This window comes from Phacochoerus africanus, chromosome 4, assembly GCF_016906955.1.
Source record: "Phacochoerus africanus isolate WHEZ1 chromosome 4, ROS_Pafr_v1, whole genome shotgun sequence".
In the NCBI taxonomy this organism is placed as follows: Eukaryota; Metazoa; Chordata; class Mammalia; order Artiodactyla; family Suidae; genus Phacochoerus; species Phacochoerus africanus.
Genome location: NC_062547.1, coordinates 43,215,014 through 43,242,807, shown reverse-complemented (window position 1 = coordinate 43,242,807; position 27,794 = coordinate 43,215,014). Strand labels below are relative to the sequence as shown.

General features: G+C 54.7%; 2 protein-coding genes and 1 long non-coding RNA gene across 7 annotated transcripts in view; 1 reads left to right on the top strand and 2 right to left on the bottom strand.

Annotated features, from left to right (window-relative positions):
• Positions 1-4,791: 4,791 nt before the first annotated feature.
• On the bottom strand, positions 4,792-7,786 carry KCNJ11 (potassium inwardly rectifying channel subfamily J member 11). Its single transcript, XM_047776191.1, has one exon. The coding sequence runs from the start codon at positions 7,087-7,089 to the stop codon at positions 5,923-5,925; it is 1,167 nt and encodes a 388-aa protein (XP_047632147.1). The 5' UTR covers positions 7,090-7,786; the 3' UTR covers positions 4,792-5,922.
• A 2,728-nt stretch (positions 7,787-10,514) lies between these two features.
• The window catches only part of ABCC8 (ATP binding cassette subfamily C member 8), an 89,606-nt gene continuing 72,326 nt past the window's right edge, over positions 10,515-27,794 (bottom strand). For 3 of the 5 annotated variants that reach the window (XM_047776185.1, XM_047776187.1, XM_047776186.1), the window contains 16 exons: positions 26,897-26,996; positions 26,431-26,672; positions 26,170-26,336; positions 25,036-25,105; positions 24,403-24,560; positions 22,015-22,107; positions 16,895-16,997; positions 16,229-16,342; positions 15,295-15,415; positions 15,017-15,147; positions 13,732-13,810; positions 13,440-13,548; positions 12,965-13,068; positions 11,788-11,921; positions 11,260-11,322; positions 10,515-10,754 (listed from right to left, as the gene is read on the bottom strand). In XM_047776185.1, coding sequence (XP_047632141.1) covers positions 10,617-10,754; positions 11,260-11,322; positions 11,788-11,921; positions 12,965-13,068; positions 13,440-13,548; positions 13,732-13,810; positions 15,017-15,147; positions 15,295-15,415; positions 16,229-16,342; positions 16,895-16,997; positions 22,015-22,107; positions 24,403-24,560; positions 25,036-25,105; positions 26,170-26,336; positions 26,431-26,672; positions 26,897-26,996 — 1,926 coding nt within the window. In that variant the 3' untranslated portion in view covers positions 10,515-10,616. Of the gene's footprint in view, positions 10,755-11,259; positions 11,378-11,787; positions 11,922-12,964; positions 13,069-13,439; positions 13,549-13,731; positions 13,811-15,016; positions 15,148-15,294; positions 15,416-16,228; positions 16,343-16,894; positions 16,998-18,663; positions 18,794-22,014; positions 22,108-24,402; positions 24,561-25,035; positions 25,106-26,169; positions 26,337-26,430; positions 26,673-26,896; positions 26,997-27,794 lie in introns of those variants that run through there. The other 2 variants (XM_047776188.1, XM_047776189.1) reach the window with 2 other exon arrangements.
• On the top strand, positions 25,365-27,626 carry LOC125125334 (uncharacterized). Its single transcript, XR_007134408.1, has 3 exons — positions 25,365-25,567; positions 26,497-26,681; positions 27,424-27,626. It is a non-coding gene; the product is annotated as an uncharacterized LOC125125334 (long non-coding RNA).

The window sequence follows — 27,794 nt, the reverse complement described above, 5'->3', positions numbered from 1 at the left end:
AATTATCAGAGAAATGTAGATCAAAACTACAATGAAGTACCACTTCACACTGGTCAGAATGGCCATCATTAACAAGTCAACAAATAACAAATGCTGGAGAGGGTGTGGAGAAAAGGGAACCCTCCTACACTGTTGGTGGGAATGTAAATTGGTGCAGCCACTGTGGAAAAAAGTACAGAGGTTCCTCAAAAGATTAAAAATAGAACTACCATATGATCCAGCAATCTCATTCCTGGGCATCTATCTGGACAAAACTATAATTCAAAAAGATACACGCACCCCTATATTCATATCAGCACTATTCACAATAGCCAAGACATGGAAACAAACACCCATTGACAGAAGAATGGATTAATAATATGTGGTACATATACCCAATGGAATACTACTCAGCTGTACAAAGAATGAAATAAAGCCATTTGCAGCAACATGGGTGGACCTAGAGATTGCTATGCTAAGCGAAGCAAGCCAGAAAGAGAAAAATACCATATGATATCACTTACATGTGGAATCTAAAATATGACATAAATGAAGCTATATACGAAACAGAAACAGACTCATGACATAGAGAACACACTTGTGGTTTCCAAGGTGGATGGGGGGGAGGTTAAGGAGGATGGACTAGGAAGTTGGGATTAGCAGATATAAATTATTAAAAATAGAATGGATAAACAAGTTCTGACTGTATAGCACCGGGAACTATATTCAATATCCTGTGATAAATCAAAATGGAGAAGAATGCAAAAAAGAATATATATATGGGAGTTCTCTTGTGGTGCAGTGGGTTAAGGATCCAGTGTTGTCACTTCTCTGGTGCCGGTTGCTGCTCTGGTGTGGGTCCCTGGCCCAGGAACTTCTGCATGCCACAGACGTGACAAAAAAAAAAAAAAGTATATATGTGTGTATGTATAACTGAACCACTTTGCTGTATAGCAGAAATTAACACTGTAAACCAACTATATTTCAATTTAAAAAAAGAGCCATACTTGTTTACTTCTTTCTGGTTTACGCTGGAGTATCTTCCCTTCTCTAATGATAATGGCATTTAGGAGAGAGACTGGAATTGACCAAGTGAGGTAAAGAGTACACAGAGGCAGAGCCACATAATGGCTTGTGTAGTTGCATATGCACTTTGTATCGCTGCTGCACTCAGTGGTATGGGTGCCTCTTAGAAGGACCTAAGGATACGAAAGATAGAAGTTCACGCTCCTGTACCCGAGGGGGCCATCCCAGGTGGCCTGTCTTTCACATCACTCTAGAGTTGGGTCTGCCCAGAGTGGAAAGGGAGTAGGGCATTGGCAGATGAAGCTCTACAATGCCCCAAGCAGGTGCACCTAGCAGAGAGCATGTGGATAATCTAGATGCTGATGCAACAAACTCCCTGTCCAGAACCCAGTTCTGACTTTAATCCCATTGTTTGGCCTTTCTTCAACCCCTTTCAAGCTGGAACAGACCTGTTTTTCAGGCCTGCCCCAGTCTGAGGTCACCAGCATTCATACCTTCTCCCCCTCAGCTTTCTGCAGGTCTCGGTACCATAGGGTGTCCGACCCTAGACCTGGGGAGACCTCAGAGATGAGCCCAGAGAGTATGGGGAGCCAGGACAGCTCTGTTCCTTGCATGAGCTCCCTAGGCAAGCTGTCCCTAAGATGTTGGAGAGGAACGCAAGAGCAAGACAGAACCGGGAGGATGCTGCCTGAGGAGAGCAGCTCTGTAGCAGGTGAGTTCCCAGCAGAAGGGCCAGAGGGTCACCTGTGGGCTGCGTGGTGACTGGCTGGAGATGCCAAATCCAGAGGTGTTGGGCCTGGGCAGGTTCCCAGGATGGCTAGTGGGATAGTTTTTCCAGACCAGCAATTCGGTTTCACTACTGGAAGAGGGTAGCTTGGCTTCCCTCCCCAGTTGAGCTCAGGACTGAGGCCCAGACACACATCACACCACCTGGTGTGAGTTGGGGAGACAGGAGTGGCAGATGTGCCCCATCAGTCTGCATTGCCACCTGACTGGCTGGGGGGAAGTTAGCCTGGAAGGTTGGGACCCCAGGCCTCCTGCAAGAAGGCAGAGGATGGAGCATACGCACAGGTGGGAGAAAGTGTCACTGAGGTCCTTCTGGCTTTCTTGGTGTTTTGGACATGATGTAGGCTGTCACCGTAGCATAGCCTGCCTTAGTCTCAAATTTGGGACCTTCCTGAGTTATGCTTTCCCTCATGTTCATGGTCTAGAGACATCTGTCTCCCCATGGTGGATGTGATGCTTGAAAGCAAGGTGGCACCTCTAGTAAAGGTGGCACTCAGGTCACTGGGACTGTGTGGCAGGGAAAGGGAGCAGGGCTTTGGCATGAGATAGACTCAGGTCTGAACCTTGGGCCTGCCACTTACTAGCTGTGAGATCATAGCCAATTAACGCCAAGTCTCATCCTGTTTCCTTATCTGCAGACTCAGAAAACAGCACCTCCCTCAAGCCCTGGACCCCAGTGGTGCAAGATACAGCCTTTCTGGGGGGCCCAGAGGACAGCCAGTTTTGCACAAAAGGTGGACAAGTTTGAACTGCTTTGTCTGATCTCATGTGATGCCCAATGCTGTCCTGGAGGCAGAATATCATCAACGAAATTCTCGCAGAAATTTCTGCTGGGCTGAGCGGAGCTCGGGGAGCTCCCTTGCCTAGTTTAGACAAGTACCTTAAAGAGTGGGTGCCCCTAGATGATGGGAGCACCATCAATGGGCAAGAAAATCTAGGGGAATCTGGGTGGGGTCAAGGAAGATTTGGTCTAGCTGCTCCTTCCATGTCTGAATCTTTCCAGCTACATCTCAAGGGTAGGGGCCTCTTAAAGCCTCAGCTCAGCAGCCCTGATTTTCTGGGATCAAGTAGGTTTTATCTGTGGCCAGCAGGTGGCGCTGAGCTCTCGGTTCTGCTGGTTCACTGTCGCCGACTGTTAAAAGGTGCCTGAGAGGGTGGAGCAAGATTACTCTGGATGGGGTCCCAAGGACGGTGCTGCCCAGGGGCTTCTCATCAGTGACCCTGGCCCCCAAACTATGGACAGCCAAGTTGAGTTCCAAGAGCTAGGCACTGTCCCCAGAACGCTGGGCTAATTCTAACTTCTCATCCCTTCTTCTAAACCAGAAACAGGTCAGAAAAAAATCAGTGTTGAGGGTCTGTGGGTGCAGGAGGAGGCATCCTAGAGCTTTGGGCCAGCAGCTTCCTGGTCCTTCAGCCCTTCCTCTGGAGTAGCCAGGGACAAACTCTCACTGATACAGCCAATGCCCTCTGCAGGCCTCAAACTGTAGCATTGACCTTGGCTTGCTGTCCTGTATAGTGTCTATCATTCATTCATTCATTCATTCAGCACAGTACCTGACCTCAAAGAGCCATGGACTTGGGGATGGGGAGATAGACCCATAAACCTAGGCAAAAGCAGAATGCCCATAAGCCCAGAACAAGTGAAGGGATCATCACTTCCCAGAAGAATCAGGGAAGGCTTCAAGGAGGCATCATTTGGTCTGAATTTCTCTGGATTTCAACAGGCAGAGATGAGGCTTGGACAGTCCAGGCAGAGGGAGTAACATAAGCAAAAGCTCCAAGGTAGGAAGGACAAGGTTGTACGTAGGGAGGGGATCCTGAGACTGCCAGAGGGACGGGTGCTGGCACAGGGTCCTGGCCAGAGAACAGGAAGAGTGGGGAGCAGGCAAAGCCTGAGATGACTGGTTAGGGTCTAGCCTTGACCAGAAGGTGATAGGGAACTGCCAGAGGCACTTGCCATTGCGAGGTGGGTGGAAGGGAATGACATCTTTTAATAAGATCACTCTGGTGGCTACATGGAAGATGGACTGTGGAGGGTGAGATGGAGACGAGAAGCCCAGGTAACAGGTGCTGCCATAGCCCCTACATCAGGGTCTGAGCTTGGAGGGGGCACTGTGTTAAGACAGGAAGAGAGACCCATCACCAGGGGACATATAACAGCACCTTCTCTCCATATTCTCTTGTCTCACCATGTGGCTGATTCCACAGCAGTCACGACAGTTAACTTTTATTGAGCGCTTGTTATCAATGAGACTCTGAAAACACAGGCAGAGGCTTTTCACTTCCTCCCACAACAATTCTACGAGGTAGGGACTGTCAGTCTCCCCACTTTTTTCTTTCTTTTTTTTAGGGCCACATTCATGGCATATGGAAGTTCCCAGGCTAGGGGTCAAATCAGAGCTACAGCTGCCAGCCTACACCACAGCCACATCCACATGGGGTCTGAACCTCATCTGCGACCTACACCACAGCTCATGGCAACACCGGATCCTTAACCCAATGAGTGAGGCCAGGGATCGAACCTGCATCCTCATGGATACTAGTTGGATTTGTTTCTGCTGCGCCACAACGAGAACTCCTAGTGTCCCTACTTTATAGATGCGGCACCTGGGGCACAGAGAAGTTATGGGACCAAGGTCTTAGAACTAGAGCCAGGATATGAACCCAAGCAGTTGTTTTGAGAGCTAACACTCCAATTGCCACACCAATGCGCATAACATCAGTGCCTCTCTCCTGGAGCCCCCCAGCTTTCCAGCAGCTTCCTGGGAGTGGAGGCAGGGCCCATGGCTATATGCCTGAGGGGTGCCCAGTTGAGATGGTCAGATAGGCTGGTAGGGTTGGGCTACTGGAGGCAGAAAGGGAACGTCTCTGACCTGAGGGAAGAGGGCCAGCCCAGGTTCCTTTCCTGGCCTCCCGGCTGGGGTCCATGGCACCTCTGAAATGTGGGCTGGCCACAGTCGGCCCCTGCCCTCCCTGCCCACCAGCAAGAATAGCCCAGAGTTTAGGTCACGAAGGGGGAGGCTTTATTAACAACAGAGAAGTCAGAATTCTGGGCAAGTACACACAGCACTGCTCCAAGAGTCCGGCTTGGGGTCAAGCCCGTCAGGATCGAGGGCTTCTTTGCCTCAGGGACCTCGCCTACCCCCATCATCCTGAGCCTTCCGATGTCTCCTTTTTCAGCAACCCAAAGACCCTCCACAGCCACCCTCTGGACAATGTGGGTGGCAATCATGGGTGGGGAGCCAGGACCAGAATATGGTTGGAGGCTTGCCAAGTGTGGTGGGCCCAGGTCTCTCCTCTCTTTCAGCTTAGCATGCCAGGGTCTGCCCTGGCCCGCCCCAGTCTCCCAGGGTGGGGGACAGAATGGGAGCAGACAGGTGCAGCAGCCTTAGCCCATCATACCCATTGAAGAAGCTGTGGAGACAGGGGCAAATGGCGGGGCACAGAGGCCCATCTCCTGTTCCCTGTGCCTGAGCAGAGCTCAGCAAGCTGAGCCTCCTGGTGCCATTTCCTCCCTGCCTGAGCCTGCCCCATGGAAAGGAGCCCTGTCAGCCTCAGCCTGTCCCAGTGTAGGTGTCACATCTCCAAGCCTCCAGCTGGCCTGTGCTCCCTCATTGACTGCCCTCCCCAGCAGGCTGGACCCACCCTTTCATCCATCACTTTTTCAGGCAACAAGGAGGGCCGGGTCCTGACCACAGGCATCTCTTGGGGCTACGGACACAGCAGCAGACCCCATATCTGGGGACTGTCCTTCCCCAGCCACCAGCTCAGCTTGCGGCCAGTTGGTCGTGGGGGCCCAGGACTAGATGGAGACTTGGCTGTAGGGTCTGACACTTCCCACAGATTCCCCCAGCCTGGGGCAGAGGGAAGGGGACAAGCCAGTCCTGAGTTGGGGCTGGGAGGAGCAGGGACAAAAATAACTCAGGACAGGCTCCCGCTGAGGCCAGAAATAGAATAGTGACAAGTGCCTTGCAACACCCTGGGCGAGCAGCAGGCGGGGAGGCTGAGCTGAGGAGGGCCCAGCCTCACACCAGGTCCCGGCCGGCCAAAGGGCCCACATCACGTCCGCTCTACATACCATGCCACACTGCCGTGAGCACACATGCGGAGGGGGGCCCAGGGGAGCAGGGCTCAGGACAGGGACTCTGGAGAGATGCTGAACTTGGGCTTGGCCTTGGTCACGGCCATGCTGCGCTTGCGCAGGGGCCCACGGGTGAGGGTCAGGACGTCCAGCAGGCTGGGGTCCTCATCGAGCTGGCGGGCCGAGCAGAGCGGTGTGGGCACCTTGATGGTGTTGCCGAACTTGGAGTAGTCCACGGTGTAGCGGCCGTCCTCCTCAGCCACGATGGGTACGAAGCGCTGGCCCCACAGGATCTCGTCAGCCAGGTAGGAGGTGCGGGCCTGGGTGGTGATGCCTGTGGTTTCCACCACTCCTTCCAGGATGACGATGATCTCAAGGTCCTGATGGTGGTGCAGGTCACAGGGCGCCAGGTCGTAGAGCGGGCTCTTGGCGTCAATGATGTGGTAGATGATGAGGGGAGCCACCAAGAAGATGTTATTGCCGCCCACACCGTTCTCCATGGGGATGTCCACCTGGTGGAGGGGTACCACCTCGCCCTCAGGGCTGGTGGTCTTGCGCACCACCTGCATGTGGATGGTGGCGCTGATGATCATGCTCTTGCGCAGGTCACCCACCCGCAGCATGAAGCAGAGGCGGCCGTGGCGCACGGCGATGACCGCATGCTTGCTGAAGATGAGGGTCTCCGCCCGCCGGTGGGCCTGCGCAGTCTTCATGAAGATGCAGCCGAGCATGATGGCGTTGATCATGAGCCCCACGATGTTCTGCACAATGAGGATCAGGATGGCCAGAGGGCACTCCTCGGTCACCATGCGCCCGCCAAAACCAATGGTCACCTGGACCTCGATGGAGAAAAGGAAGGCAGATGAGAAGGAGTGGATGCTGGTGACGCAGGGCACAGAGGCGCCCTCGCCTGGGGCCAGGTCACCGTGGGCGAAGGCGATGAGCCACCAGACCATGGCAAAGAGCAGCCAGCTGCACAGGAAGGACATGGTGAAGATGAGCAGCGTGTATGGCCACTTGAGGTCCACCAGCGTGGTGAATACGTCCTGCAGGAAACGGCCCTGCTCCCGAATGTTCTTGTGGGCCACATTGCAGTTGCCGTTCTTGGACACGAAGCGGGCCCTCCGCTCGCGGGCACGGTACCGGGGCTCTGTGGGGTCCTCTGCCAGCCGCGTCAGCACATACTCCTCGGGGATGATGCCCTTGCGGGACAGCATGACTCCAGCAACCACCAGGGAGAGGCCTCCCCCATGGGGGAGGGGCAGCCCCCTGACAGAGCCTAGGACTTACTGTGGGGTTCCCTCCCTGGGACCACCCTCAGTCTGCACTGGCCTCACTTCTGAGATGCCTCCCCAACCAGACTCATTATCACCTCCACCTGATCCCTGCTTCACTTCATACCAGTCTCACACCTCAGCCCACCTGCCCACTGCCTAGCGTACCCCCACTCTGCCTGTTCCCCACCAGGCGCTGGGTCCCAGCTCAGCTCTCCTCCCCCGCAGCTAACTACCCCTGGGCGAATCCCTAGGACCCCTTCTCCCCTCCCTGCTTTCCTTCTCACCTCACCTATCCCACCTGAGAACAGCACGCCTCTGGATCTCACCAACTGACCAGACCTCACACAATCCCCACCGTGTCTCCCGCCTCACCCATTTCTGTCCCCGGCTCCCTTCCAAGCTCCAGTTTCATACCGTCTCATCTCCAGGGTTGTTCCCTCTTTCCTACCCCACCCCCCCGTAGCGCTCTCGCCGCTCTTCGGATCCCCCGCCAGCTCTCGTCCTCTCGGTCTCTTTGGGACCCTGAGCCCTCCAGAGTCACCACCCGACCCAGCTGCACTTCAGATCCCTTTGCCCCCAGCGCGACCTGGCGGGGCTCACTCCGAGCCGCGGCCTCCCGGCTCCTCGCCGGCCGCACGCACGCCGGCGCCGCGCTCCGTCCCTGCCCCGCCCGCCCGTCGCCGCGGCACCTGCTCCTGCTCCTCAAACCGCAGTTGTCGTCTCCCCGCCCCCTCCTGTCAGCCGAGCGCTCGTGGCGGGCCGTCCTCCCGTCCGAATGTCGGTCAGTCGGTCCGCGGAGACCGACCTGTGCTGGGTGGGATAGAAGATTGAAGACACCGGGCGCCCGAGGCGTGGCGTAGGGGCCGGGGGCCGCCAGGGGGAGCCCAACCCATTCCTGGGCTGGAGGGCGGGCGGGCACAGGCGCAAGCCCCGCCTCCCGCCATTCACCTTCCCATCACCTTCCTTCTCCCGGCTCCCAGTCCGGCTTTGGGACTTTGCCCAATCAGATGGACCGAAGAAGGTCCTCCATCCCATACGCGAGGAAATTAGGGCGAGGCGAGGCGGGGCGGGAGCATGAGGAGAGTGGTGACCCGCCTACCCAGCCTTGGAAACGAAGCCCTGCCGCCTGCTCTCAGTTTTCCCTTCCTCAGTTGGGTCAATACCCGCCTGCACTTTGCGGGTTTCCAGCGAAAGGAGGTACTGAGGGGCTGTGTCACCAACCTGGTGACTGCGGATGATAGGGTGGCCCAAGGACTTCTCAACTGATCGCTTCTTTTCTTTGGAGATGCTCTTAATCTTTTCTGAGTTACGGTACCTTTGAGAATCTGATGAAAGCCATACATTAACCTCCCCAGAAAAAAAAAAAAAAAAAAAAAAAGGACCTTAGTAAGTGTAGAAACAAAGTTTTAATACCCACTACAGGGAATGCTGGATGCCGCAGCCCAGAAACCTGGGTAGTTGCATCTTCTGAATCATGACCCACACTTCCAATCCCACCCCTGTATTTTAAAGAGGCTTTGAGTCACTTGCTTTGCAATTCCTTACATCTGCAGCCAGATTCCTTCTACCTTAGGCTGGAGGCACCTGGGTTTGAGGGGCTGTGTTCAGGCTGGTTTAGGCACTGGGGGTCCCAGGCTCTTGGCCTGAATGGGAGTGGTGTTTCTACTTCAGGCATCAGCCTAGGGTTGTTCTGTGGCTTGGGCTCCCTCTACTACTTATGGTAAGTATGGTCTTGGGATAAATTACCAGAGATATAGTGCTTCAGGTGGGGAGAAGAAAACAGGTTGAGTAGGGAGCTCAAGGAGACAGAGTCACATAGGAAACTTCTGGGGTAACTACAGCTGTTCAGCCATCAGAAAAAAAATCTTGGAAAGCCTTCCCAGGGAGTTTGGGAAACCCCTGGGGTCCAAGGATGATGGACTGGTCGTTTTGTGTAGGCCAAAGTATAGAACCAGTGTAGACACTGAGTGGAACAGAAGTAGGCTTTGTTCTTACATATGAAAGAGTTAGTTCTAATGACCAGGGATGACTCACATCTGTGGGGTATCCAAATCAAAACTGGCCAACCACCAGGGGTGCTGTAGAGGGGTTGGTCTGAGAGGGCCTTGGGCATCTCTGCAAGACTTCAGTGTGGGCCATGCCATGCCCCAGTGCCCATGCTTCTTCCCTTCAATCCCTTGGTGGGGGGAAGGAGGGTTGGTGGAATCCTCTTCTCCCTCCTCAGGCTCTGCTTCTTGGAGGCCCAACAGTGGAGGGGGCTGCTTGGCCCCCAGAGACATCTCCGAGCTAGAAAGGCTAGGACTTACCTCACGGTGTGGCCTCGAGGCCTCAGCTGTTCCTTGCTTCACCCTTTCCACCTAAAGCCCCCCACCTAAAGAGCTCAGCCTCCTCCTGCTCTGCTCCTCATACTCGTCTCCCCCCAACTCTCTACTTGTCAGGTCCATTGCTCTCTCGAAAACCTTCTCCAATTCCCCTTTGGGTGTAGTCTTGTCCTGGCATTCAAGACTCTCTGATCTTATTCCCCCTCCCACTGTCGGTCCTTTTCTCGATCTCTCTGTTTGTCTAATTCCCACCCTTCCCATGCCCAACCTAAATTCTGCCTCTCCCAGGCAGCCAGCCAGGCCTCACACAACTCTCCCTCCTGAGCTCCTCTGACTCCTGGGACAAGCAGAAAGCTCTGCTGGGCCCCTCTCCAATGACTGGTGGGCTTTCCTTATGTTATATGATTCTGAGCACCTTGCAAGCAAGAGGGTTGCAGGCCCATGTCTCCTAGGTCCGCACCTCAGGGCCAAGTACAGCCAATACTGAAGGCAAAATGTAAATGATATCAAAATGATATGTAAATGAGCACCTTCCATTTCTTGGCTGAGGACAGGTGTGCACTCCTGTTTCATGATGCACATGGGACTCTGAGAGCAGCTATAGGGGGGTTTTATACCCCCCCAGTGCTTGGGTCTCAGCATCTCCCAGTCACCACCTGGCTGACTTATGCTATACGTACTGTGGTTTCTCCCTCTTCTGAATGTCCCTGTACATGGGATGGAGATGGGGACATGTGATTCAGGTCTAGCCAGTGTAGCCCTCTGACCACAGTGATTGGGTGGGAGTGGGATGGGATCCAAGTTGGTCCATTGAGATTTGCTCCCAAGATTTTGGCTGCAACTATTGGGAAAGAGTGTCTCTTTTTTGGAGGGCTATAAGCTGAAGGTGCTAATGGCCATCTATGGGGAAGGGAGAAGAAGATGGAACCCATCACCCCTGATGTCAAACACCTGGATCCATCCATGCCTGAAGTAGTACACCTCCTGGTTCCACTGGACCCACAGCCTGCCCTAGTCCCTTTCCACCAGACCCACAGCCTTCAGTAGGAAATAACCCATCTCTTTATTTACAAGTGATTTATAGTTAGAAAACCCAGGCAGGAGGTGGGGGCAGGGTGGGGCATGGGATGGCCCTTGGGCGGTGGGTCACTTGTCTGCACGGACAAAAGAGGCGAAGACGCTGTCCTTCTGGCTGAGGAGCTTCTCGGGCTTGTCAAACTCGAGGATGGCGCCACGCTTCAGGACAATCACCAGGTCTGCACTCAGGATGGTGTGCACGCGGTGCTGGGCGGGGCAGGAGGGGCTGTCAGGGTGGCGGGGACAGGGCTGGGGCAGTTGAGGGCGTCCCTCCTGCACTTGGATGAGGAGTCATGTGGCCAGATGTCCTTTCTCTGTGGTGACGGCCCTTTCCTGGGGCGACTCCAAGCCCTCCATCTGCTAATGCCACCCTCTCCCTCACCGAGACTTAGCTCTGCCCCCACCTCCAGGCTTCAAGACTCAGAGATCCACCAAGGCCCCCATCTCCCATTTGCTCTGGGACAGGGGTGGGCCTTGGAACCTAGAGACAGCAGGGAGGTTTGAGGGGGGTGCAGGTGCAAAGCCTCCTACACCCCAGATCCTGCAATCCAGGCTCCCTGAAGCCTGCCAGACCCCTCGCCCTGCACTGCTCCATGGTCTTCTTGCAGTTACCAGGCACAGGTAAGCACAGACGCTGCTCTCTGATTGACAGCCTCAGAGAGCAGCCCTCTCTCTGGGTGTCCCCCCCACACCCCCTCAGGGGGCTCCTTACCGCGATGGTGACCACAGTGCGGTCTGCGAAGGCCGTCATCACCACCTTCTGGAGGATGTTTTCCTGCCAGGTGGGAGCAGCAGCTGTTGGCTCACCTGCCCAGTGGGTGCTGATGGGCCTGGCTTTGGGGATGTGGGGCCCAGGTTTGTGGCCCAGCTCCCACGTGACCCCACCCCTGCCCCCCCCCCCTCCCCCGGCTCTAATCCTCACAAGACCAACCAGGTTCCCAGGATTCAGGAGCTGGACTCAGCCTGCTGGGTGGTTGGTTGTGTGCATGTGTGCGTCCTGAGTGTGTCTGAGTGTGCTGTCTGGTAGGGGATGGGTGTGAGGTCTGTGGGTCCGTGTGCACCTTGTGTGTATGGCTGCTATGCCCTGATACTACCTGGAGTCAGTCGTTCACCTTTTCTGCCCCAAATGACCCTTGATGTTAAAAGCAACTTGAACTTCAGGACTACTCTGTGCAAACTTCTCCCTAATACCCCTGGAAACTCCCAAGACCCCCAGCCCATGGGGGCACCCAGCACTGACCGTGGCCATGTCAATGGAAGCCGTGGCTTCATCCATGATGAAGATGCTGGTTTTCCTCACGAAGGCCCGGGCCAGGCAGAACAGCTGCCTCTGGCCCTGGCTGAAGTTCTCCCCACCTTCCGTGATAATGGCATCTGAAAACAGCCCCCGGGGAAGCAGGGCAGGGCTGAGTTCATTCTTTTTTTTTTTTTTTTTTCTTTCTCATCTTTTTGCCTTTTCTCGAGCCACTCCCACGGCATATGGAGGTTCCCAGGCTAGGGGTCTAATCAGAGCTATAGCCACCGGCCTACACCAGAGCCACGGCAACACAGGATCCGAAGCGCATCTGTGACCCACACCACAGCTCATGGCAATGCTGGATCCTTAACCCACTGAGCAAGGCCAGGGATCGAACCCGAAACCTCATGGTTCCTAGTCGGATTGGTTAACCACTGCGCCACGACGGGAACTCCCTGAGTCTATCCTGTGTTGTGAGTTTAGTGGATGGTGTGGCTTCGGAGTGTAAGGAAACGGGTGTACAGGAGCAAATATGTAAGTATGCATGTGGGTGCCGGTGTGTGCAGGGTTGCCACACCTTTACACAACGCAGGTGCCATCTGCAGGAGTCACAAGGAGAAGAGCGCCCCCCTGGAGTTATGCGTGGCTGTGACCCTGGGCGGTTCTGGAGGGAGCGTGTCACGGAATGTATAGGTGCTGCTTGTGCGGGACTCTTGGTGGGGAGATATTCTAAAGTCAAGGCTTGGCTGGCCCCCTGCTGCCCCAGGAGCTGCAGCAGATACATCAGGGCTCTGCTGACCTCCGGGATGGGGACAGGGTCTTCCCAGTAGCCTTGCTGAGCAACTTGAGCCTGTGACCCTGCCTGGTCAGTCTTCTCCTTCCTCAGGGCAGAACTGGTCAGGCAAGTGGACAGGGAGACCAGGGCTGAATATACTTGTCACATACTTGGGAAGTGACCAGTATCCTGCAGGAGGGGCCAGATCCTGAACGGACCAGGTGTGTGACCTATGACAAGTCCTTTGACCTCTCTGAGCTCCTGCATGGTGAGAAGTAGATCTTATTGGTCTCTGGGGTCCTGCCAGATCCTAGACTCAAAACTCTGGGCAAAGATAAGACATGAGTGTGAGTTTTCCCTCCCCAGCCCCTACAGGTACCCAACCAGTGCTCAGCTAGTAGTTACCGAGGCCCCCCGGCAGCGCCTTCACCACCAGCTTCAGCTGGGCTATCTCCAGGGCCTCCCACAGCGTGCTGTCAGAGCACTTCTTCTCTGGGTCCAGGTTAAATCTGGAGGGTGACACAGAAAGCCCTCAGGGAGGGGACCAGTGTCCTGGCTCCATCCGCGGGGGACATGCAGAGGGTTAAGGCTGGTGAAGGGTGCAGTGAGAGAGAACTGGTTGACTTGGGGGCTTGGCTGGGAGGGGCAGCAAGGTGGCAGTGGGTGAAGGAAAGCACCCCAGGCTGAGGGGTGGGGGACCCCTCCCAGGGTCTGTCCAGGCCTCACAGGGAAGCGAAAGGCATGAGGGTGAAGCACTGAAGAACCAGCACCAGCCCTTAGTGCCCAAGGAGGCTCCTGGCCTCGCCCACCCCTCCACTCCAGGCCCCAGCTCGGGAGGAGTGGGGCGGGGTCTGGCGGGATGTGGGGTGGTGCAGCTCACCGGATGGTGCCGCTGAAGAGGACGGGGTCCTGCAGGATGATGGAGAGGCGCGAGCGCAGGGTGTGCAGAGGCAGTTTGGCAATGTCAATGCCGTCGATGATAATGCGTCCTGTGTGCACAGTGTCACAGGTGGGGCACCAAGGACTGGGGAGTCCGTGATGCTGGGGACAGGGTCTGCCTGGGACGTGGGTCCCAACGAGGATGCGGGGGGGAGGCAGTGATGGCTCAGCCTCCTGTGATGTCTGACCGCACCCTTGCCTGAGGACTCCTCTGGTGGCTTCATCCAACTCACCTTCGAACATGTCCACCATGCGGAAGAAGGCGAGAGAGAAGGAGGACTTCCCACTGCCCGTGCGGCCACAGATCCCAATCTGGAAAGAGAGGAGCAGGTACACTGTGGCACCCGGGGTGGCTGGGAGCATCTAGTGCTGGCTCTGGACTGTGCAGATGTGGGAGGGCCCAGTATCTCTTCTGGCCCTGGTTTTCTGACCAGCTTCTGTTTAGCCAGGGCTGGGCCCCAGGGTTGGACTTGTTTCCTGCAGTGGGTCTAGAGGGGGCTCCCACTTGCCTGGCTGTGCCGGTACATGGCTGCAGGGGAGCCAGGCACACGGGTGTCTCTCTATGTGACTGTGTGTGGTGGGAGGGCATAGAGTAGCTGAGTGTGGTCTTCATGGGTGCCCCACCTTAAACTGGAGTTGCCTCTGATTCCTTTGCTTCCTGGCTCATGGGTACCAACAGGAACCTCAGCAAGGGACCATTTCAGAGACAGAGACAGAGGTGGTGATATAGTGATACAGAAGGATGGGAGAGGGAGTTCCTGTGTGGCTCAGCGGAAACGAATCTGACTAGGACCCGTGAGGATCGATCCCTGACCTTGCTCAGTGGGTTAAGGATCTGGCATTGTTGTGAGCTGTGGTGCAGGCCACAGACAGCTCAGATCTTGTGTGGCTGTGGCTGTGGCGGTGGCATAGGCCAGTGGCTACAGCTTGATTTGACTCCTAACCTGGGAACCTCCATATGCCGTGGGTTCAGTCCTAAAGACAAAAAAACAAACAAAAAAACAAACAAAAAACCAACCAAACAAACAAAAAAAAAAAAAAACAAGGATGGGAGAGGTGGAGACAAATGGGAAGAGCCAAAGGCAAGGACAGAAATACATCTAAAGGCCAGAGATGGTGAGATGAACAGCCACAAACAATGACAAAGTGGGAGAGACACACACAAAGAGATAGGAGGGGGGCAGTGTCAGAGCAGAGGGGGAGTAGGGATGGAGTCGGTCAGAGTGGGATCAGAGTGTCAGACAGGGGCTCCCTCCCCAGGAGAGGGAGGCCTCGCCCCTTGCCCCAGGACCCTGCTCAGAAGCTTGGGGGCCAGGGTCCTGGGAGAGCCCCTGACCATTTGAAGGGGGCCCCTGACAAAGCCCCCTCTAAGCCTAGGGAGCCTGGGGTGTCTAGTTCCTTGGTGGGTGAGTGAGGGCAGCAGGAGAAGGGGAGAGGGAGGGAGAGGGAGGTGGGCTGCGCCTTGTCACTGTGAGGGGTCCTGTGGCTGTCCAGCCCATTGCCCTCCCCGCCCCTGACCTTCTGTCCTGGGGAGATGAGGGCGTTGACATGCTTCAGCACCGGCTTCAGGGAGCTGTCGTAGCGCACACTTAGGTTCTGGATCTGGATCTTCCCTTGGTCCGGCCAGTTCTTCGGGATCAGCGATGGTGCTGGGGGCCGGGCTGGGGGTCAGCCAGGCGTGGGCCACAGCTGGCATCCAGGAGTGGCCCCCTACCCCCCGGCTCCTCGGGCCCCCGTCAACCCAAACACACATCCTCTCTGGGTCCTTTCCCCAGAAGTCCTCCTGCGCCCCTCACCCAGCAGCCCCTCATAGCTCTCAGCTTCGGTTTTCAGGAGCCCGTGGATGCGCTTCACTGCCCCCAACTGGATCTCCATGTCCGCCAGATTCCTCACCATCCAGTTGAGGTAGTTGGACACCTGTGGACAGTAAGTCGGTCAATGATCACTTGGTCCTGTCCCTGGCCACTGGGATGGCTCTTCCTCTTCTTTTTCTTCTTCTTCTTTTTTTTTTTTTGTCTTTTGTCCTTTTAGGGCAGCACCAGCGGCTTATGGAGGTTTCAAGGCTAAGGGTCTAATTGAAGCTGTACAGCCTACACCACAGCCTCAGCAACACCGGATCTGAGCCACGTCTGTGACCTATACCACAGCTCACGGCAACACCAGATCCTTAACCCACTGAGCAACACCAGGGATCGAACCCGCAACCTTATGGTTCCTAGTCGGATTCGTTTCCACTGCTCCACAACGGGAACTGCCAGGATGGTCCTTCTTTTATTTTAAAATTTTTAAATTTACAATGTGTCAATTTCTGCTGTATAGCAAAGTGACTCAGTCATATATCTAGATACATTCTTTTCCTCATATTCTATCATGTTCTATCCCAAATGAGTGGCTATAGTTCCCTGTGCTATATAGCAGGTAGGTCCACACTGCCTATCCATTCTAAATGTAATAGTTTGCATCTATGGGATGGCCCTTTTTAGAGCTGAGGCTGCTTTTTGCTGCTCACCATTGGCTGATCAGGGGGCCCTCCTGGAGGCTTGGGGGTTACAGGCCCTGGGCGAAGGGGCAGAGACCTGCAGTAAACCCTCCTCCCCACACGGTCCCACTGGCATCAGACTCAATGTAGCCTGGGGTAGGGCCTGGGAGTCTCTCAGTGGAGGAGGGTGCTCTGGGATTCTCTGGATGCTGCTGGCTGACCCTGCCCCTGCCCTGCCTGCTGCCACTCACCATTAGAGCATAGGTGAGGCCCAGGCCCACCAGGCCGGCAGAGAGCTCCCTGTGCAGGGAGTTGGAGATGGAGGTCACAGCTGCGATGAGGACCACACATGCACCGATGTACTCCTGCAGAGGGAGTGGAGCTGGCCTGCGCCCTCAGGGCTTGAAGTCCCAGCACCCCCCACCCAGCTCCTTCCCTGCAGAGAGCAGCTCAGCTGAGACTCAGCCCAGTCCCGCCACACACACACACACATCAGACACACACGGGGGCACGTGGAGGCCGGAGCCCAGGAGATGACATGTGCACATAGCTTATGCTCCCCGAGCCCCAGCCACCTGCACACGGCAGCACACGCACGTCTCACCAGCTGGCTCACACGTGTTGTGTCCTATGACCCACTTCAGACACACATTTGTCATAGCTAAACACACAGCTGTTCTCGCTCTTGGCATACGCCTCAGATGCACAAGCCTCCAGGCAGGGACACAAGGAAGGGGGGCTCAGGTCAGACACAGAGAGGACCACCAGGGTTGGGAGAAGCAAGAGGGCTCGGCGCCCACCCGTGTGCACATTAGCCGGTAACCATCCTCTCTTCTGACCCTCGGGTCCCCGCTTGGCCCCTGCACTGGCTCCACAGCCCTATAGGACCCCCCTGTCCCAGGGGAGGGGGCACTTGCCATGCGGACTTCTAGCCACCTGTTGGCAGCCGTGAGGAAGAGGGAGGCAATGTTGTTGGAGTCTGTGTATTCAAGGAGCTTCTGCTGGAACCGGGCCTCGTACCTGGCGGGAGGATGAGGAGGGTGAGGGGGAATATTCTCAGTCCACACAGCCCCCAGCGCTCTCCTCGCCTACGGAGGGGGCTGCCTGCGCCTCGTTAGCCCCCAGATGTGCCCCTTCTGCCACCTTATATGTACCATTTCCCCCCCACCCCCGAATGCCTTTCCAGCTCCTTTCTGCTCATTCAAACCCATCAAGAGTGCCACCTCCTTCAAACTCTTGTTTTCATCTCAAGAACTGTTCTCCTCTGCGGGGCTGCCCCGTTACAATAAAGGGCGCCTCCATCCACCCCGTTGCTCAGACTGGAACCCTAGGAATCACCTGGATTCATAGCCAATTCCTCATCCTCCTATTTCCACCTCCAGCATAGCCCTTGCCTCTGCCTGCCTCCCTCCTGCTTGCTGCCTACCGCAAACTCACTTGAGCCATTGCATCAGCTTCCTAATAGGTCTATTGCTATTTCCCTATAGACCGTTCTCCGCACAGCAGCCAGCATCATCTTTCTAAATCATAAATCGCATCCTCTCTCTGCTGCTGCTTCAAATATCAATGACTTTCAGGATGAAGAATCACCTCCTCGTCAGAAGCCGGGGTGAGCCAGCTCCTGCCAACCTCACCAGCCTCCGTCCATGCCACAAATTCCCATGCTCACTGTGTTGTCACCACAGGCATTACAGCAAAGTAGTTTATTATTTTGCTTGCCTTTTGTCAGTTTTGTGAAATGCCACGTTCTTCCCTACCCCAAGGCCTTCGCACATGCTGTTCCTTCTTCCTGGAATGCTTTTTTCTTTGCTCTTCCCAAGGCCGACTCCTCTCATTCTTCAGGCTTTACCTTAAATGGCACCTCCTCTGATCGGCCTTTCCCGGCCTATTGTTCTTCTTCTCTGCAGCCTGATTGTTTCACACTCTTTGCTCATAGGTTAGTTTTTCTAGCTGTTTATGGTCCGTCTCTCTCACTAGACTGTAAACTCCATGAGGATGGAGACCATGGCTGTTTTGTTCACCAGTGTATGCCCAGCACCTGGCACTGGGCATACACTGGTGAATTAAATTTAGTAAATTGTTAGTAAATTTAATTAGTAAATTTAGCTAGTAAATTTTTTTCTACACCACAACCACAGCAACACCAGATCCAAGCCACATCTATGACCTATACCACAGCTCACGGCAATACTGGATCCTTAAGCCATGGAGCGAGGCCATGGATCAAACCCACATCCTCATGGGTATTAGTTGGATTCGTTTCCACTGCGTACAACGGGAACTACAGTAAATGTTTGTTGAATGAATGAATAGACTCTCCCTGACCTTCTAAGGCAGATGGGATCTTTCTTTTCTTTTCTTTTTTCTGTCTTTTCTAGGGCCACTCCCATGGCATATGGAGGTTCCCAGGCTAGGGATCTAAGCAGAGCTGTTGCCACCGGCCTACGACAGAGCCACAGCAACGCGGAACCGAGCTGCATCTGCAACCTACACCACAGCTCACGGCAACGCCAGCTCCTTAACCCACTGAACAAGGCCAGGGATCGAACCCGCAACCTCATGGTTCCTAGTCAGATTCATTAACCACTGTGCCACGATGGGAACTCCAGATGGGATGTTTCTGTACGAGGAACTCTGGAGGCTTCTTTCCTGCCACATGCCCTCATCACGCTCTCCTTTGTGTTACCTGGTATGGCTCTGCCTCTTCTCTCTGACTGGCCTGGGCTCCTGGTATCACTCTCCTTGGCCACCCCCTCGGACCTGGCTGGCTTGGGCCGGGCCTCGAGGAGGCGGCAAGAGGACCTGTTTGATGGCAGCTGAAGGGATGAATGAAAGCCATCTCAGCGTGGTCTCAGGCAAACAGCTGAGGAGACTTGGAGGGACTCAAGATGGATCTTGTTGGGTGTTTGCTTTTCACTTCCAGAAAGTGTTTGCTCTGGGTGGACTGCCTGTGTCTGAACCATGTGTGTGGGAAGAGCAAAGTGAGTCTCTGAGGTGTGAGAGGGTGTGACCGCCCAGCCATGGGGTAGGTGTGTGTGTGTGGGGGGGGGTGAAGTGTCTGAGGGGAGTGTGAAACCATATGCCTGAGGGTTTGAGTAAGTGAGTGTTGAAGACCTGTCTGTGTGAGAGCATGTGTGGGTGACAGGAGTGTGGAGAGTGGGTGTGCCCGAGGGTGTGTGTGAGATGAGGCACTTTTGTGATGGGTGTGTGGCCGTGTGAAGGGCATAGAAAGAGCCCCATCTTTGGGGCCATGCAGACCCAGGTTAGAGTCTGAGTGTTACCATGATTGGCTGTGTCTCAGGACCAAGACTGTTTTCTCATCAGTAAAATGGGGATAGTAATAGTTCCTATACGGACTGAAACGACCATTCAGTGTTGGGCACTCTTGAAACTTTTTTTGGGGGGTAAAAGCAGGGCCTGCAGAAAAACCAGAAGATCAGACAGGCCTGGGTTCCAAGCCCAGCTCCAGCTCTCACTGTCTATGTGACTTCGGGCTGGTTACCCAGCCTCCTCTGTAGAACCTGGCTTCTCCTACCTGTGTCATGAGGCTCTTGAGAGGATTAAATGCAATAATCCACACATGTGCCTGGTACATAGTTAAGTGTACAACCAATAGACGGTCGTTAGCTCTCAGCAGGGCAGGCCGCCAGGCAAAAGCCAATGAATTCAACACATCCAGGGATGATTTAAAAAGTCCTTCAGTCAAATTGAAAAATCATCCATCCGGTCGGTGCAGGGTGAAGGGGGACTCTGGGTAGCAGTGTTTCTGGCTGACCACAGGCTTGCTCTGAGGCTGGCTGCAGGATGCTGCGATCCACTCAGACCCTACTGAGGGCATCTGGCTCGCTCTAGGAAAGTCACAGACTCTCTCTGCCCCAGGAGCCGCCCAAAGGCCTCAAGGACATCAATTCTTTTTTTTTTTTTTGTCTTTTTGCCTTTTCTAGGGCTGCTCCTGCAGCACATGGAGGTTCCCAGGCTAGGGGTCTAATCGGAGCCATAGCCACCAGCCAACGCCAGAGCCACAGCAACTCGGAATCTGAGCCGTGTCTGTGACCTACACCACAGCTCATGGCAACGCCAAATCCTTAACCCACTGAGCGAGGCCAGGGATCGAACCGCAACCTCATGGTTCCTAGTCGGATTCGTTAACCACTGAGCCACGACGGGAACTCCTCTTTTTGCCTTTTCTACAGCTGCTCCCGTGGCATATGGAGGTTCCCAGGCTAGGGGTCTAATCAGAGCTGTTGCTGCCGGCCTACACCACAGCCACAGCAACGTGGGATCCGAGCCACGTCTGCGACCCACACCACAGCTCACGGCAACGCTGGCTCCTTAACCCACTGATCGAACCACAACCTCATGGTTCCTAGTCGGATTTGTTAACCACTGCACCACGATGGGAACTCCCAGGACATAAATTCTAAGAGGAACATCACCCAACTGAGAGTAGAGGCTAGACCCAGGAGTGCAGAGGGGCCTGGAAGTGGAAGGAACTGGGAAAGCTCAGGCTTGTGAGGAGGAGACTGGGAGGAAGGCCTGGAGTCACATCAAGCTCCAAGGCGCTTCTGTGGGGAAGACAGCGTAGGCTTGCATGGTGGCAGCAGATGCCCGGGGAGAAAAGCCACAGCCAGCGCAGAGCTCTGCTTTGATGTACTCAGACAAGACCCCAGAGAGGACCTCCCATGGGCCCCAGATGCCTCACACGTGAATGGGGCTTGCCGTGCCGCACCAGGGCTGCAGCTGTACTCTGGGGATTGGAGGGAGGAGATGCAGGCTTTGCTGGACCCTCTGAGCTGATCCTTGAGCCTTAGTGTTAGTCCTGGACACAAGGTTAGGGTCACATGGTTACTGTCACACCCTGTGCAGCTGTGCCATCCTAAAAATAACCTGGAATCACTCTCTGGGTGAGGCTTAGAGACCAGAGCCCCATATCTGGGTCAGGGGGTCTCTGGCCTATCTGTCTGGAGGAGAGACACCATTATACTTCAGACAGAGACTGAGGTGGGAAGCAACACTCCCTTCCATTCCCGAGGCAGCCTCAGATGTTCCTGTCAAGCTATAGCGCTGATGACACCTCCTCAGTGAAGCCTTCCATGACTGCTTCCCTTCTATGCTCCCACAGCCTGTGTCCCACTTTCTTTTCTTTCCTTCTTCTCCTTCTTCTTCTTTTTTATTTTTATTTTTTGCTTTTTAGGGCTATACCCATGGCATATGGAGGTTCCCAGGCTAGGGGTCGAATCGGAGCTGTAGCAGCCGGCCTACGCCACAGTCACAGCAACGCAGGACCCAAGCTGAGTCTTTGACCTACATCACAGCTCATGGCAACGCCATATCCTTAACCCACTGAGTGAGGCCAGAGATCGAACCTTCATCCTCATGGGTCCTAGTTGGGTTCATTAACCACTGAGCCACGATGGGAACTCCCCATTTTCTTTCAGACTCTTTGTCACATGGGCTTGTCCTGGCCTGCTCAAAGCCTGGACTGTAAATACCTCCAGGGCAGAGGCTCATCTGACTCATCTCTGTTTTTAGTGCCTGGCATGAGACTTGGTGAACACTCAGTAAATGTTTGTTGAATGAACAAGCAAGTTCAAGTCTGGCCTTTGCGGGACCCTACCGAGAATCTACCTGAGAAATGAGATGAAGATTTCCATCTCGGGTTGCAGTGCAGAATGAATGAGCCTGGCATGGAAAATTCTCAGCATAGTGTTTGGCTCAATGAAAGACAGCCTCAGGGCGGGCCCACGAGATGTAAGGGCCTTTCCAGCACTGATTTGTGAGGAACTGTCTGAGCCTCCTCTCTTTCCTGTTCTGCCTTAGTTCACGGAGGCCCTGAGCTTGGCTCTAGGCCTGAGCTTCTCCCACTTTGGATCACAGCTGGAGCCCAGGGGGCCTGACTCCTCAGGTGGACCTTCCTTGGGGCCTGAGGAGAGGCTGGAAGACATGCGTCCTGAGCCTTCCTAAGTGGAGTCTTGAGAACTGAATGTCATGACCTGTGACCCTGGCTCCACACCACCCCCTGGGGTGAATCTGGTACCTGAATGCCCGGATGGTGGTGAGGCCTTCCACCGTTTCGGCAAAGTGCGAGAGCAGTGGGAGCTGGGTGGTGTCGTCCAGCTGCTGCAGGTCCCTGTGGAGGGGCGGAGGTGGGGGGGGGGAGCAGAACGAATGGTCAAGAGAACTGCCTGGGGCTCAGCCAGGGTCTGAATCCCACTCCATCCCCCACTGCTGTGGGGGTGAATGGCTTCACCTCTCTGGACCTCAGTTTCGGGCCTGTATAAAGAGGGAAAACAAGGGTACCACCCATCCAGCAGTTGTGAGGACTGGATGAGCTCGTTTATGTAGGGGCTGAAGCAGAGCAGGAATGGTCACTGTAATCCCGGGCGTCACCCCCTCCTGTCTGCATCTGTCCCTTCTCTTTGCTGCCCCGCCTCACTCTGTGGTAAAGGCTCGGAGGGCAGCGTTAGTTCCCTTTCACAGGCGAGCAACCTGCACCTTGGGACAGGAAGACCCAAACTCCAAGCTTTCAGGCCCCTCCCCAGCAACCTCGACAGGCTTCGGCACATCACAGGCCAGGATCTAAAGAGCTCCTTGAGAGGGAGAGGCCTGTGGTTTCCATGGCAACAGAATGACGCCTGCTCCCCAGAGCTGCACCTTCGTAAGTGTATTAGTGTCCACGAGGCCAGGCCGGGATGCAGGAAGCAGCTTTCCTGGACAAATTGTCATCAGGGACAAAATGGGTGTCAGGGGAACAGGGTGGTTTCTCTGGCAGAAGAAATGAACTTTGTAGAACAGCTTGCCTGTGTTTTAAAAAAGCCACTGTGATTTTGTGAATATCAGTGCATGATGTTCCTTGTGGGTACCCGGGATCATCCAGGCAAAAAGCCATTTATACAAATCTTGATCCTTGTGGGCAAGGTAATTATGGCCAAAATGTATCTAAATTTAATCATTATTACTGCCGATTAGCATTTTGACTCATGTCTAACCAACTCTGTGTACTTGGGAGAGGTGCCTTCTGACTTTCTGACCGCAACCCCTAGTAAGAAACACATTTCACATCACAAATCAGTACACACCCACACATCAACACACCCATACACAACCCAAACAAAGGTTTCATGAAGCAAAGCTTCCTGCTGCTCTGCAAATACAGTCTGATCGTTTCTATTCTATTTCATTAAAAAAAAAATACGGGTGGTCATTCATGATCTTGATTTCATGACCCACTGAGAGGTTGTAATTGACAGCTTGAGAAATCCTGGCTTAGAGATTATTTAAAATTGTCCCTCCACTTCTTTGAATCTAGGGGCTTAACAGAATCACTCCCAGAAAGAACCTCCTAGAGAACATTCTCAGAGACAATTTTGAGTAGGAAAGAGGCCTGTGTGGCTCCAAGGCTCGTGAAGGTGAATGTGATCAATGAGAAAGGCTGTGAGAGGCTCCCTCAAGGGAAGGCTTCCAGCCGTGCTCTGGACCCACGTGGGCTGGGAGTGCTGGTTTACCATAAGATCTCTCATATCAGGCACCTTCTGTTTTTTGGTTTTTTGTTTTTGTTTTTGTTTTTTGTCTTTTTAGGGTTGTATGTGCAGCATATGGAGATTCCCAGGCTAGGGGTCAAATTGGAGGTGCAGCTGCCTGCCTACGCCACGGCCATAGGAACGCGGGATCCAAGTGGGGTCTGTGACCTACACCACAGCTCATGGCAATGCAGGATTCTTAATCCACTGAGCATGGGCAGAGATTGAACCCTCATCCTCATGGACACTGGTTGGGTTCGTTACTGCTGAGCCACAACGGAAACTCCAGGCACCCTCTGGTTTTATGCATCGGCAGTCAGCCTGGTCACTGGAATCATACAAACCTCCCGGGAAGCATTTTGTCAAAATGAACCAAGGGCATTAAACAGGTGCATACACCCTGACCTAGCAATTCCACACCTGAGCATATCACCCAAGGAAATAGTTCAGAGAGTCACGGCAGGAATGTGTGCTGACAGATGGCTACATTAGGATAGTGTGATATGAATATTTCTAATTTTCCATTTTTGGGGGGACATGACTGTATTGCTTTCATGACGATGATTTTTTTTTTTTGTCTTTTTAGGGCCGCACCCATGTATATGGAGGTTCCCAGGTTAGGGGCTGAATCAGAGCTGTAGCCACCAGCCTAGCCACAGCCACAGCAACTTGGGATCTGCGACCTACACCACAGCTCACGGCAATGCCAGATCCTTAACCCACTGAGCGAGGCCAGGGAGCAAACCTGTGTCCTCATGGATGCTAATCAGATTCATTTCCACTGAGCCATGACGATGATTCTAATAAGAGTGCCAAAGCGCCCACTGCAAAGCACCTTCCATCCCTCACCTCTGCCCGCCCCCGCCCCCCACCCCTCCCCCCGCCACCATAAGAGCTGCCGTCACCTGGATGCCACCCGGAAGTACTTCTGGATGAAGTAGCACACGACGGCCAGAGGCAAGAGGGCCACAAGGAACACAGGTGTGACATAAGAGATGACGGCCAGAGCTGAGACACAGAGCAGGGTGGAGCGGCTCAGGCACTCCAGCGTGGACGGGATGTGCTGAGGGTGGGGCGGGTGAGAGAGGGAGGGCAGTCTTGGTACTTCGTTGGCATCAGGGTGTTACCTGCCCTCACGCTTTGCTGTCTTTCTTTATTACAGGCACGTCTTATCCCTGAGACCAGGAATTAGGGCTGTGTGTTCTCACCATCTATTATGACGGTAAATAAAGAACCTGGGCTAAATCCAAATGACTATTCTGCACAAAATCAGGCACCTTGGTTCAGATTATGCTGCAACGTGAGCCAGAGTGGGCTGGGCTGGAAGCCAAAGCGATGTGATTTCTTTTAGCCTTATTGTGAGGGTCTCCCAGGGGAGGCCCCAGGCCCAGAGGCAGCATGATCATCAGATCAGGGGCCACTGGGTTCCCACCCAAGGCTCTGGTCACCCAGTCTGGAGAAGCCAGCGTCAGACAGGAAAAGCTCCTGGGAGCCTGACCGCTCTCTGAACTGGGGAAATGGGTCTCTGTCCTGTGTACCTGGTCGATGGTGTTACAATCGGATGAAAATCTGTTCAGGATGCTTCCAAGAGGCGTGGTCTCAAAAAACCTAAGAGGCAACCAGAGGAAAAGTTACTCATCCGTTTATCCATGTCCTTCCTGTTTACCGAAGGAAGGTAGTTACTTGTTTTGTTTCAGTGTCTCTGAAGTCATCCTCAGGTCTGCCTTGCAGGTCTTAGACATCTGGCCTGTGTCCTTGAGAATTTCCACAACCACCCAAAGGGGTGCTGGCCCCTTCCTAGCCTCTCTGACCCTCAGCCCACGTGTGACCACGGCCACCGTTCTCAGTTGCTCACTCACCCTGACTCACTCAGCAGCTGTCCTCCTGGTGACACAGAGTTCTTTCCAGAGGGACAACCTTCCCGGGGGTGGGGGGCAGGGTCCAGGGGACAGCCTGTTGGCTGGCTGACCCCGCAAGACCATACCCGCTGTCAGCACTCTGGCTGTGACCCGGAACGAGCCCAGCCCTAAGCAGTGAGGTTCAGAACCACAGATCTGGGACAAAGAGCAAGTAAGTAAACTTGGAGGCTGTGACTTGGGGGCTGCAGAGCGCTCATGAGCCTGAAAAGTAGGGTCAGATGGGGTGGTCTGGCCTTGAGGAGGGGCCAGAGAACCTGTTTGCCTGCTGTGTTTGTAAACCAAGTTGACCAGCTAATGGGGCAGTGTTGGCTTTAAATCTCTTCCACACCAAACAGGCTTTGGGATTTTGTCCATCCCATCACAGGAGATTAGAACAGCTACCTGTGGGGCCTTGGGGTCAGAACCTGTAGTAGAGCTGAGCGAGGAGAGAGAGGCAGGGGAGGGGAGAGTCGAACCCTGCCCAGGGAGGGGAAACTAACATTAATGCAGCGCCTGCAGATGCTCTTTGAAGGGCTGTTGTGACAATTAGATGAGCTAATCACATAAAATTCCTAGCACCGTGTCTGGCTGAGTAATGCCAGTTTCCCTCTGCTTTCTGCACCAAGGAGGGCACTTTTACCCACACCGTCAGTTTGAGTCACCAGCCCCCGAAGCCTGCTGGAGATTGCATATCCCCATGTTATAGATGGGACACCTGAGGCCCAGAGAACCGTGACTGGCCCACAGCCCCGCATGTCCAGGGGAGAGGGCTACCTCATGGGAGCCAGGATGATCTGGTTCAGCAGGCTGCGGTGCAGCCTCTTGGCCACCTTCAGACCCGTCCACTCTACTGTGACAGATGTGACAAGGCACAGCACGATGCCCAGGCTGCAGAGCACTGTGAACACCATGGCGTAGACGGTCCGGTCCAGGGAGCACTCCTGGGCAGGGCAGAGAACGAGGGGATTGGGGGGGGTGTCTATGCTTAGCCCTCCCCCGCTCCCCGCCCCCCGGCCCTGGGGCTGCCAGCCACACCTGGCTGAGGGAGCAATTCCTGGCCATGGGGCTCAGGGTCAGGGCGCTGTCTGTCCACTTGGCCAGCCAGTAGTCAATGGCCACCAAGACCATGTGCTTGAGCAGCTGGGAGAAGACGAGCAGCGAGAGGAGCAGGATGCCGGCGGAGGACAGGTACTTGGCGCAGGCCCGCCAGGGGATCTTGGCGCGCTGGTGCAGCACCGACGACAGGTTGTCCTCCTCCTCACTCTCGGCTGCCTCCTCTGCAGGCGGTGAGAACCCTCCCTGTGGCTTCACCCTGCACCCTTCTGAGGGGGACTGGGGGCTGCATCAGCCCCACTTATAGAAAGAAAGACTGAGGTGCACAGAGGGGAAGGGGCTTAATCAGAGGCACCCCATCTCGCCACTCCCAGAGCCCCAGACCTTAGCCTCCTCACGGGTGGCCTGATCTCAGCCACGATTTCACTCCCAGTCCTACTGTCCTTACCTTCTTCCTCTTCCTCATCCTGCAGGAGGCCATCTCTTGAGGACATGGCCCGGGGCAGGCCCTGGGGTGGCTCTGTGGCTTTCCTCTCCATCACAGTCTCCTGTAAGACAGATGGGGCCTAGCCAGTGTCCTCAGGGTATGAGGAAGGGACAAGGGAGGGTAGGAGGCAACCGACCGCTTCCCAGGATCACCGCTGTCAGCTTCCAGGCTGCCCTCGCCTGGGGGACAGTCCAGATGGACACATCCTGGCTTGCCAGAATTTACTCCTCCTTCATAAACTACTGGCACCAAAATTTCCCTGTAGAGGACCGCCCCTCCCCTCTTCTCAGTCTCTGTGATTCGGGTGGGGTGGCTCCCAGGGTGGCTCCCAGGGTGGGCGGTGACCCGGGATTGGTCAGTCCTCACGTTCCATATCCCTGACCACAGTGACTTGTTCCGGGGTGGGCACCTGACCAAATTGGATCAATAAGAGCCAACCCTGGGACTTTTGCTAAACTATCATGAAAGGGGCACTCTCTTTCCAGCAGAGCTGTTGATCTGGGAGGATGGAAGCCTGAGACTACCAGGGGCCCTCACTGCAACCTTGAGAACGAAGCCACTGTGAGGGGGGCAGAGCCCATGGATGGGGAGAAACAGATTCCTGATGGCACTGCTCGTCTGCCTGGATCCATTTCCATCTGAAGCTATGGCATCGCTAGACTCGCCAATTTCATGAGCCAATAAATCCTTAACTCCCTCACCCCTATTTTTTTCCTTGCTTAGCCAGTTTGAGTTGATTATCTGAAACCTTGCAACTGAATGTTATCTGACTATCTCAGGAATAAGGGGAAGGCATTCACCACGGCTCTGCCTTGGGCAGCTGGCACAGGTACTGGCTCTCCTCTGGTAGAAGTGAATT